The sequence below is a fragment of the Bacillus rossius genome, chromosome 8, assembly GCF_032445375.1.
Source record: "Bacillus rossius redtenbacheri isolate Brsri chromosome 8, Brsri_v3, whole genome shotgun sequence".
Lineage (NCBI taxonomy): Eukaryota > Metazoa > Arthropoda > Insecta > Phasmatodea > Bacillidae > Bacillus > Bacillus rossius.
The window spans coordinates 44739258-44751941 of NC_086336.1; the positions used below are offsets into that span (position 1 = coordinate 44739258).

A 12684-nucleotide genomic window follows, 5' to 3' on the forward strand; every position below is an offset into this window, starting at 1 on the left:
ATCACTCCAGTCGATATGGAAACTACGTTTGCTCCTATACCACCAATGACAAGGCCGCTTTCACTAAACTGTAAATGGAAACTGCGATAGCACCTATAGCACCAATGAAAAGGCCATTTTTTTTAAATTGTGTATGCTCCCAAACCACCAATAGCAACAGAACTTAGGTTCCCGGGAAACTGTGATTGTTCTGAAACAACCAATAGTTGCATACCTACCTTTCTTTTACCATCTGGGATATATATATATGTGTGTGTGTGTGTGTGTGTGTGTGTGTATGTATATATATATTAGAGATGTACGAACCTGCAAATTTTTAAGTCGAGTCGAGTCGAGTCGAATTTTACAATAATTAGTTCGAGTCGATTCGAGTCGAGTTTGTAGATCATAAATTCAAGTCGAGTCGATTTGAGTCTGAATTTTTATTTGAATCTTTGACACTTAAGTCGAGCTTGAATATTTGCACTTTATTGCTAAGAGTCCTTAGATGGTTGGTTGTCTTGTTATATCATGGCCCACTTAATCAAATATATTTAAAATACAAGTATTAATACAAATAATTCATTTAGGTTAAATTCTTAACTGATATAATACAATTCAATAATTGAGGTATAGAGCATAGAATAAAAGTATTTTCGGAATTTTTAAATTTTATTTAACAAATATCGCCCAACTGTGAAAATTAAAAAATTCGATATCTCCTAAAGTATTTGGAATTTCTTATATCCGCCGGCTTTATTAAAAAAGAGGAATTTAAAGCGCATATAATAAAAGTATTTTCAGATTTTTAACATTTTTTTTTTCGAAAATACCGCTCAACTACATATTTACCTTATTTTGAACCGAATGAGTTAGCTGCGGCCTGTAGCATTCACGAGTCAATAAAAAACATTGAATATAATTTAGGCTTGTTGGCGCGAATGTTAGAGTTTCACACAATCATTAGAACATTTTTGAAAACTTTCACTTATGGGAAGTGTAAGGCCGTGCTACAATTGGCGCAACATTACAATAAACGTTCCCATAACAAATATAATACATTTAAAGATTATTGCTACAACACTAACGCCGTTACGTTGCCGGCCAATCGCAAGCTGGCACTTCCAACCAATACATGCTTTTGTATTTGTATTGAATAGTTACACTTTATAAAATACTTTATACTTCATAATTAATTTTAACTTGCCACTTAACTTGGATAGCAAACAATTATACAAAACGCAATCTCGCCGAACGTAATATTGTAAACAAACACGGAAAAAAAAATCATGTTCGCCAACCTATACTTCCTAAAATTAGTCGAGCAAAGTTTTTTTAAATGCCATTTCGAGATTGGTGGCGTATCAGTCGCAAACATGCGCACAAATATAACGCTACCGTTAATTTATTATTGTAACGTTGCGCCGATTGTAGCACGGATTTACTAAAAAAAAAAGTATTATTTCTGCCGATATGATTATAAAATTTAATTCGTGTTTTGTTTATTAAAAATGTGTTCGTCTTCTTTGCTATGTGGTCACACATGTTAGGTTGGCAATATGTAAAACTAAAATATAAATAATATGGCCGATTGTCGTCATTGTTTGTAAGTACGTGTTTCGGTCTTACGTACGTAATTTTTAGTGTCGGCCGAATTCACGTAAGGAGATATTAAGAATTTATTGTAATTCAATTTTATTATATTTTATCATCGAGTTTTACCCGAATTTCCTTTCGAGTTTCGCCCCGACGAGTAAAATAAACTCGAATTCCGAGCCGAGCCGAGCTGATGCTACTCGCTCGACTCGACTCGAATTTTCGAGTCTCGGCCCATCGTATATACTCGTGTATAGCGCGCCCTTTTTTCCCCTCAAGTAAAGGAAAAAAATAAGGATGCGCGCTATACACGGAAAAAAAAAAAAGTGAGTAGATGAGGCGGGGAGGAGTGGAAGTCGTTAACTGCCAGTGGTTGACGGGTGACGTTTCTGGCCAGCCCCCCACACATACGCACAAGCAACAAGGCCTCTCTTTCACACACACACACACACACACACACACACACACACACACACACACACACACACACACACACACACACACACACACACACACACACACACACACACAACCACACACACACACACACACACACACACACACACACACACACACACACACACACACACACACACGTGCGCGCGCAAGCTCGCAGGTCTCTTGTTTATTTTTAGACCTCCCCCTCTACAGCTAGTAAAATAAAAGAGAGAGAGAGAGAGAGAGAGAGAGAGAGAGAATGTTGACACCAGTCCCCCTCCCACTTCCTTCGCTTCGTCGCAGCTGCTACCGGTGAGTCATCTACTCCGTGTCACATTCCTGCCTGCCTCTCTTCCTCCCGCCCACGTACCAGTTGTGACGATACAGCGCTTCATTATCTTCCGTCTACACAGCAGAGTTTAAGTATTTTCCTGACGCATCACCACACATCAATTTAAATTATCATTTGTTTCATACGTAATTACTTAACAGGTACCACAAAATGTTAGTACAATTTATTTACGGAAAAAAAAAAATTTTTTTCTTTGGAATTTGTTGCAAAAATCGTGGTGCGCGCTATACACGAGGGCGCGCTATACACGAGTAAATACGGTATATATGTGTGTGTGTGTATATATATATATATATGTGTGTGTGTATATATATATATATATATATATATATATATATATATACACACACACACACACACACACACACACACACACACACACACACATATATATATATATAACTTCGTGAACTCATCGAAGCACATAATAGAAGAACTAAACTCCAATAGTTCCTGACTGGCCATTAGAGTGCAGCTTCTGTTCTCACCGCAATGAATAAAACCTTTTGGTCTCCAATTATAAAGGTTTTTTTATTTGTAATTTACGATTGTAATAATCTTTCCTGGAGCAATTCTGTAGTAGTATATAGTTATTATAACTGTTTTTGAATAGAAGGAAAAGGACATGATATTTCCAATGTCTTTCTTATATTAACATTTTGTCAAAATAATGATATTTTCTGGGCACAATTTGAATTTTATTTTTAGTTTTAACATACTAGTAACTATATACTAGTAACTACATATATACCAGTTTTACTATGGTGATTTTCTAAAACACATGTAGCATATCTACATCAATATTTAACAATTTTTTTTCATTACTTTTTTGTAAGAAACTTTCTTTTTGAAGTACATATTAATTACATTAGTTACTATCAATTCATTCAATATTGTCTTTGTGTGTACATTTTTAAAAACAACTCTTAATTGTTAAGTTATGCCATTAGTACTTGCATGTTGCTTAATTATTACTTTTACCATTGAAACAGACAATAAGTGCTTGGACTGTGATCGGATCACAGCTAAAATTCACAGATATTCAATAGGAGCAGTCACAGTTTAGACTGTGATGGAAAAATATTGCTTTGTATTATCTCTAGTTGAAACAGGTGGAAACCTTTAAGTATCTAGGAAGTTAGAAGTGTATTGGAAGGCATGGGCAAACACAAGGTGGAATTTTTACTAATAGCAGAAATTCTCAGTTTTTTATTTTTCCCAAAATTTTAACATTTTTGATAAAACTCAAAGTTTGGTGCGAAATACAGCTGTTTTCACAAGATGATCGATGCCATTTCTGAAAAGTCATGCTGATGGTCATAGATTTGTAACACAGGAAAAAAATAGTATTTTGAAATCTCTGACATAGTATTGTATTGTCTACCACAGTGCAAATTGATATTACTTAGGAACGCCTCAAACCAAGGAGTAAGGAGGAGGCACTCTACGGTGGATACATGATGCATGTGCCATGCCCCCAATGATAACCGAAACATTGACAATATTGTTTGTTTGTGTAGTAAATAATGTATTGTTAATGGAGGTCTGTTATTGTTATTCAAATACATAAATCAGCCACGTTATGTGGTTTGATTTAGCTTTACATTTTAAATGTTAAAATACAGTGTAATTATATTTAACACCCACATAATATGTATTAAGTTAAATAATTTTACGGGTTTCTTTGCTTTCTGCAAAAAAATCTACAGGCTGCAAGTGCCCTGGAAACACAGGAAAAACTGTAGGAACTGAGTTGTTCTTTAATTTAATATGACTTGCTTCATACTTCTCACAATCACATCTGGTTAAAACTATTTACTGAAGTAAGCCATCATCAAACAAAATGGATGTTAAAAAAAGACTGCTACAAATTAAAAGTTTAGTGACTTTGAGCAGTGTTACTGATTGTTTTGGGTCTTTTTCATGACTTTCGTGACCTGTACGCACGACGGTTTACCACATGAGCGTGGTGCACAACGATTGCCACTACTGAGAACCTTGAGCAGTGTGGTGGGGTGAATTCCAGGAAACCCTAAATTCCTAGTTGTTGCATATAAAAGAGACTAGCTACTAACTTAATTGCCAAGAACATTTTAAATACCTAAAAGAATTGTGAATTTACTTCAGCCACCAGTGAGTAGTCACTCACTCAAAGTTCTCCCGCACTGCATAAGGTTATCAAGCGAGCACCAACAACTTACATGTTACAAAAACTTACCCAGCCATCGCATGAAAGTTGTCAGCATCTGTAAATATTTAGTCTTTTGGACGTTGAAGAACACGAATGGACCCAGTAAACACAGGAAGATGGCCTGGAAAACATTAAAAAATCTAAATAATCTTATGTTACACCAAAAAATTATAAGATAAATAAAAATATGCAACTCCTTAACATTAAAAAAAAAAATCAATGATACTGAAAGGTAGTCAATAATTACTTGTAGAGAAACCTTATGGACCACTGCCATCAATGCCCAGAATTATGGTGTTCTACTCACACATGGCATAAATTACATGCAAATGGTACCATACGGTACACTGACAGCAAAGCACCACAAGAGAGAAACTCTGACAAGAGTTAGGTCCTTTTGGATTCCCAAGACCTAGAAATCTATTTCATTATGATTATGACTAGTTTTGCTTTACACTGGTGGTGGATTGCACCAAACATGGTGTACGGAAAAAAAAAAAAACCTTCTTGACTATCTTTAGTCGATTGTGGGAAATGTAACTGTAAAGTGAACTCTGCAGTTTAGTCCTCTGAAAAAGAAGTGAATAATTAATATTAAAAATCACTTTACACTCACGATCATGTACGAGACCTATGCTACACCCTGATACACACTTTGAGAGGAGAGAAAACCGATGTTTTACACAACAGGCTAAACTTAAGGACTTAATAGCCATTACACATTGCAGTTTTCCTTCTAACAGTAAATGCCATGGTATCTTCATGAATGTCGTCTGCACACCAACCAGGAAGACTCGGTAAGCATCCATGCGAGTGAAGAAGAACCCATTCCAGCACAGCGCAGTGTCGGGCAGCGTAGAGTTGCAGGAAATGTTGTCTGGCCGGTACACGCTGCAACAAGAAACCACAGACAGATCTGTTTACAAATAAAACAGCCACAAAACAATTAAATGGCTGTTTCCCGCACACATGCAAACACACAAAACTATTGTGTGGTTAAGTGCACTCACTTTCTAAAAAAATATGTGATGATAATGAATATAGACATCACACAAAGATTGCCAAATGTTGTCATTGTTACAAGAACAATTTAGGGCTCTGCTTCACCTAATTTTTTTCAGGCTGTTTTTACAAACTGAGGGAAAAATTGAACAATACCCTCGATTATCTGATGTTATATGGCTTTTCGAATAATTTTTTTATTACAGACTTGTGCCAGCATTTCAATGAATTGAACATAAAGCTTCAAGATCCAAATAAAATGATTATGTCCATGATAGATCTCATTTGTGCTTTTGAGGCTAATTTGCAAGTTTACAGTTACGATACTGCTACCAAAAACTACAAGTATTTCTCAAACTTGAAAAAATTCACTAAAGACTTAGATGTACACGAATAGCCAGACAAAGAAAAAGTCACTAACGAGTTTAATTCTTTTAGTCATTCATCAATTGAAGAATTTTCAGCAAGATTTGGTCAGTTCCAAGAATTAACGAAATCATTAAAATTTATTATGTATCTTCATGTGACTTCAGTGGAAAAATTAAACTTGTCTAAATTTGATTGGTTGGAGATTGAAGAAATTGAATTGAAGCTGACTGTCTTCCAGTTAGTTCATTATGGATTCAAAAATATTTAAGGAATTAAGGAGAGTTAGAATTAAAGGAAATAGAAAGACTATCTGGCAATGAGTAAAAATGTCAATACAAAAATTATGGAAACATGGAAATCAATTCCAGACATATTTAGTTTTCTGAGGGAGCTGGCTATTGCATTTTCTTAAGAATATTTTCATCTACCTATGCTTGTGAGTCATTATTTTCAGAAATGAATAACATTAAAAACTTGTATCATAATTATTTGTCAGATTACTCCAGTTCATCTTGCATTCTGCTAAAAGTAACAAAGTACGAGCATAATATAAGATGTTTAGCATCTCATTTGCAACAGCAGAAATCACACTAACATTTTTTTTTAATTAAATAAAAATAAAATAGTAAATATTTTGATTGCTGTACAAATTTTGAATTGATAATAAAGAGTTTTAAAGTTACTGTAATAACATCTAGTTTTATTTTTATTCATCATCATCATCATCATCATCATCATCCATCATCATCCATCATCATCATCACCATCACCACTAAGTAGATTCTTTGATGGCACGTCATAGCAATATAATTTTTTTCATAAAAAACTGCACATTCACCAATAAAGGTTCACCATCCCTGCAGTAGGGTGCAAAAGTAATACGTGGACAATTTTAAAGATGTAAGTTTGTTTGTTGATACAATTTTTTTTTTTAAATGATGACAAACTGATGGCTAAACGAGCGATAGTTCATCAAAGTTTTACTATCTAACACATTTTGTCCAATACTTTTTTTTTAAATGATTTTTTCTCGAAATATCAAATCTTTTATTGGCCCATCCTTAGTTTTTTTTAATTGTAAAGTTAGACACTTTTATGTAAAATAAACAAAACAAAAAAGAAATCATGTAAGAGTCTGAAAATAAATCATCTTTTGCTGTGAATGTACATACATAAATTATTTCCAGAGACAAACTATACTCAAATCAGTAACACAGACATAAAAAAAAGTGACAATTAGCGACTAAAATCAAAGTAACTGCCGTAACTGCAATTGTGACCTTGACGTCTGTGACTGTAAGTCAAAACGCTCGTCTGTAGGACTCACCAGGCGACGTCTGCCAGCGACTTGGCGACGGCGGCAGAGTAGATGGCGAGATCGCCGTACAGGTACACCACCAGGCACACGAAGAACAACACTCGACCGACTGAAACACCAGCACAGGCGGCAGTCAGCGCAAGCGACCGACTGAAATACCAGCACAGGCGGCAGTCAGCGCAAGCGACCGACTGTAACACCAGCACAGGCGGCAGTCAGCGCAAGCGACCGACTGAAACACCAGCACAGGCGGCAGTCAGCGCAAGCGACCGACTGAAACACCAGCACAGGCGGCAGTCAGCGCAAGCGACCGACTGAAACACCAGCACAGGCGGCAGTCAGCGCAAGCGACCGACTGTAACACCAGCACAGGCGGCAGTCAGCGCAAGCGACCGACTGAAACACCAGCACAGGCGGCAGTCAGCGCAAGCGACCGACTGAAACACCAGCACAGGCGGCAGTCAGCGCAAGCGACCGACTGAAACACCAGCACAGGCGGCAGTCAGCGCAAGCGACCGACTGAAACACCAGCACAGGCGGCAGTCAGCGCAAGCGACCGACTGAAACACCAGCACAGGCGGCAGTCAGCGCAAGCGACCGACTGTAACACCAGCACAGGCGGCAGTCAGCGCAAGCGACCGACTGAAACACCAGCACAGGCGGCAGTCAGCGCAAGCGACCGACTGAAACACCAGCACAGGCGGCAGTCAGCGCAAGCGACCGACTGAAACACCAGCACAGGCGGCAGTCAGCGCAAGCGACCGACTGAAACACCAGCACAGGCGGCAGTCAGCGCAAGCGACCGACTGAAACACCAGCACAGGCTGCAGTCAGCGCAAGCGACCGACTGTAACACCAGCACAGGCGGCAGTCAGCGCAAGCGACCGACTGAAACACCAGCACAGGCGGCAGTCAGCGCAAGCGACCGACTGAAACACCAGCACAGGCGGCAGTCAGCGCAAGCGACCGACTGAAACACCAGCACAGGCGGCAGTCAGCGCAAGCGACCGACTGAAACACCAGCACAGGCTGCAGTCAGCGCAAGCGACCGACTGTAACACCAGCACAGGCGGCAGTCAGCGCAAGCGACCGACTGAAACACCAGCACAGGCGGCAGTCAGCGCAAGCGACCGACTGAAACACCAGCACAGGTTCCAGTCAGCGCAAGCGACCGGCAGGCTCGCTCTGAACGAACAGCTGACACACGAGCGGGTGGCTAGATGGAAAGAGGAATGAATGAATGAATGGACTGATGTATGAATGCACAGGTGGGTGAGCAGGGAGATGACTACCAGCTACATACATGTGAGAAACGATGTACTAGTACTTGTAACATTTCAGCACTGTGCCAGAGATAATGTAATAAAGATTCTAACACTGGATAGTTGCAAGTCCTTTTTTTTAATAAATGATATGGTACAGTTAATTCATTTAATACTGCAAAAAATATGAAAACTGAAATCTGATATTCAATACTTAAAATGCAAAAATTAAGGAATGTATGTATTGGACTTATAACATGAAGTCAACACGAGATCATTAGAGTCAAAAAGGAGTACTGAAGAAATGAATATAGGGGTGGTGACAAAAAGTGGTGAGGAGGAGGGGGGGGTGGAGAAGGAGGGTGGTAATACCAGAGAATCCCACTAGCTCAAGACCAAATTTCTCACTGTGAAAAATCCTGGTTCGAGTCCACCGGAAATTGAACTCAGATTGCAAAATTATAATGTAAAATTTTTCGTGAAACATTTCAGATGTGAAAAGAACTGAGATTAAGTAAGTACTTGGCCAAAGAGATATAAAGAGAGCACTATGCTATAACCATCGATAGGCTCATTTTTGTCCTTTTAAGTGATGATTCGTCCTCAGCCCAAAAAAAAAATACAGAACTGAAAGAGATAGATGAATGAAAGAATAAGACAGAGTGTGTGCGCATGCGCTTGTTTCAGAAACCAGATATAGGTATCCTATAAAGTCAGCTGTGAATGCCTTTAAATTTTTAATATGCTACCTGTGCGCTCGAGTTCCTACTTGTTCAATCAGCAGCATAGAGAGTGCAGTTGAGACAGTTCCTGCATTTCCCGCATAGGTAGCACTACCTATTATGAATTTTGTATTTCATTCAGAGATTTTGCATGTTCCAAATGAAAGAATTGTTTGAAAAAACACTAACACACACAGTTTTACTTAGTGGTATGAGTATTTTAACAGAGTAATATTTATTGTTAATTAATCATCTTCTTTGTCTTCTGTCTATCTCTCTGCTGTTTTACCCTTTATGATATACAGTTACATTCGAGGTTTGAATTGTCAAAGAAATTTCACTTCTATCACATGAATTGAGTTGCACATGCTCTTTTTTTTTAGTATTTGCAAAGTGTCAGAGTTTAAATAATACTTTTTTTATCTTTATTGAATTATTATAACTACATTTTTAAAAACCAATAATAAAAATACCAACTTAGGGACTGTTTAACTACAAGCAAATAATGTTTTGCAAAATACTTATAAAAAATTATGTTTCAATTGTTTATTCATATTGTGTGGCCAGTGTATGTAAATGTTGAATGTATTATCATTTATCATGCTTCTTTAGTAGTATCGGGGTAACAGGAAATAGTATTGAATAAGGAGGTATCAAAGCAGCCCTACACCTATCCCTCACTTAGCACGACTAATTTGTTCCTAAAATTGCTCGTGTTATTTGAAATCGCATATTCTGAAGCATTAGTTTTCATAAATCAAGGTTAATTTATTTAATGTGTTCCAAAATTGTGTACGAAAATATACTTTACATAATATAAATGCGTTGAATAACACTCAACTATAAATATGTTACAACATTTATCTTTATATGCCTCCCATCGCACTTTGTATGACACATACAACACTGCGTAACGGGAGATAGTATCATCAGTCGGCTGGCTGACTCGCCCGCGCGGGCGTGACCTTCAACTCACATTGCGTACCTTTCCCAACCATCCTTTACTGACAGTGAAACCGATATTACTGTCCGGATATTTACATTTTAATTTTTCAAAAATTAAAGTGCTTATTCGCATATCATCAACTGGTTCACACCAATCCTGTCTGGCAAATGATTATTTTTTTCATTGCAACATTCATTTAACAACCTTTTCCACGTGAATGATCTGTTCATTTCTGTTCCGGTATATAATGTCAAATATATTCCCTCTAGTAGTACAGCCAACAGCATCAGACTTATATAAACTTTTGGTAAGAGTCTTTATTTCGTACGATTGTGCGCACAGTTGATTTGCTTAAAACTAAAGTGTGACCAAAGCAAGCGTGACCTTCATGAAAATCTGCACGCCGTAATACTTCTAGTTTTGTGTCAAATACTTCAACAATGCATTATTGAGTGATCAAGCACGTAGTTACTGGTAGCTGAACGGGAAGACGTTGCTTTTGTTCGAGTGAATTCCCTGCCACTGGCTAGACTGAGTTCACGCCCCGGTTTGTGGCCAGGCAACAACGGTACAGCACGGCGGCATTGGCGCGGACGTAAAAACATTTGGTCCATTACACTCCATAGTCACAATTTAAATTGCCATAGCTGATGTTTGTACAACAGCCGATAGCGTAGACAAACCTGCGTGCGCATCTCTTCCCCCCTTGTTTGGCTAACTGTATTCCACAGCAAATCTGTTGTTTACAGAAGTTGAAACAAACTTTGTGGCGTCATGCTAGACTTTTTTTTTGCCTGGCGAGATTTCGCGCTAACTGAAATTTACAGATGTGCTATTCAAGACTGGGGCAGAAAAATTCACATTGCGCTAAATGAATCCGTACTTTAAATGCAAGATACTGAACAATAATAAGAAAGGAAGAATAAAAAAAGTCTTAAAGTAATAATTTATTTCTAACAAACAAATTTCTTTTTTTACTTCTCTTTGCAGGTAATGTTTGCACTGCAAAATATTTAAAGAAAAAATGTATTCCTGAAAGGGGTACAAAATAATCACATGAATAATTCCAAGGTAATTTGCCAATAAATTAATATGATCAGCTTTAAAAAAAAAAAAAAAAAAAAAAAAAACATTTAATATGTAAAATTAAATTGGTGGACAGCCATGCATGTCACATCCAACATATGATAAACCTGTTACAATACCGTCAATGATCAACCACAGTGATGAAGCTACCCTGCATGCAAGGAAAAGAGCAACGTAATATAGCAATGAAATAGACCTACATCTAAACTCACAGCCATTTCTACATATGTAACACATTTGTTACGATCATTGACTTTCTGAAACTTGTGGCAACTGTAATTGTGGGGATATGGAGGTGATAATCAAATGAATATGAGGGGTGATGGTAAAGGGGAAGTGAGCTTCCCGGGATAGCCAAATGTGTACATAAGAAATAGTATCTAACAACCGTTTACTCTCTGGCACTTCAGTAGTTTGGTCAATTGTATGCATTCGTATCTTATATTTTATTTCATAGTATTGTATTAACAATGTCTCAGTATTGTTCTTATTATTACCATAACTGTAATACAAATTACAATTTACTTCAGTATGTTTTGTTTTAATGTGTGTGTTATTGTGTATTTAACTTAGTTGTGATGTCTTGTGTCTTTTTTGCATTGTTAGTTGGTAGTGCCTGTCTTTAGGGTGGTGCCTGCCTTGTTAGTAATGCCTGCCTGTATGTATTGCCTACCCTACATTGTACTGCCCACCTCATAGTCTTTTTTTTTTGTTAGTCCTTTCAGTTACTTTTATGTTTTTTTTTGTTTATTGTGCTTTTGTATTTGTTTTGTGCCTATCTCTAAAGTAAACTAGTCTTAACTGTTTATTGGCATTTTACAAATAAAAATAAATAAATAAATAAATAAATAAATAAATAAATAAATAAATAAATAAATGAGAAAGATATACCTGAACCTAACATTATAGACTTTCCTATAGATATTTGGATGAAAGTTAAGATATTTATTAATTATTTTTGTGGATTCTTCAAGAGAAACATCTATGCAGATAGATAATTAAGGTCCTTCCAATTAGAGCCGTGCCGATACAAATCACCAGAAGCTGATTTTGCTGATATTTAGTTCAATCTGCTCTTCTACAGAGTCACAATAAGCTGGATTGGCTGGTCAATATAACTGAAAACTGAAAGTGTCTGCTATAACCTAAAAATCCACTAGTACCCTATTCACTTTCATAATACATCATTCTTGGAACTTTTAACATTAGCTACATGTGCCAGACGTACATATTAAATTTATTCCATCCTGTGTTTTAATAACATTCTTGAATTCAATATATCGTAAATAAATATATCACCACCACGGTAAAATTAGATAAGAACAAAGCCTCAATTTTGGGAATGGCTGCCACTACAAACAACGGAAAATACAAACTGCTTAAAATGCAGTTAAATGTTCGTAATATCATGAAGGAGACTATT

At 37.1% G+C, this 12684-nt stretch overlaps 1 protein-coding gene across 2 annotated transcripts in view; it reads right to left on the reverse strand.

The window, feature by feature from the left end:
* Positions 1–12684, reverse strand: part of LOC134534829 (transmembrane protein 104 homolog) — a 52075-nt gene that overhangs the window by 11522 nt on the left and 27869 nt on the right. For both annotated transcript variants that reach the window (XM_063373453.1, XM_063373452.1), the window contains exons 7-9: positions 7255–7354; positions 5342–5447; positions 4584–4677 (exon numbers count right to left, since the gene is read on the reverse strand). In XM_063373453.1, the coding sequence (XP_063229523.1) occupies positions 4584–4677; positions 5342–5447; positions 7255–7354 (300 nt within the window). The remainder of the gene's footprint in view (positions 1–4583; positions 4678–5341; positions 5448–7254; positions 7355–12684) is intronic.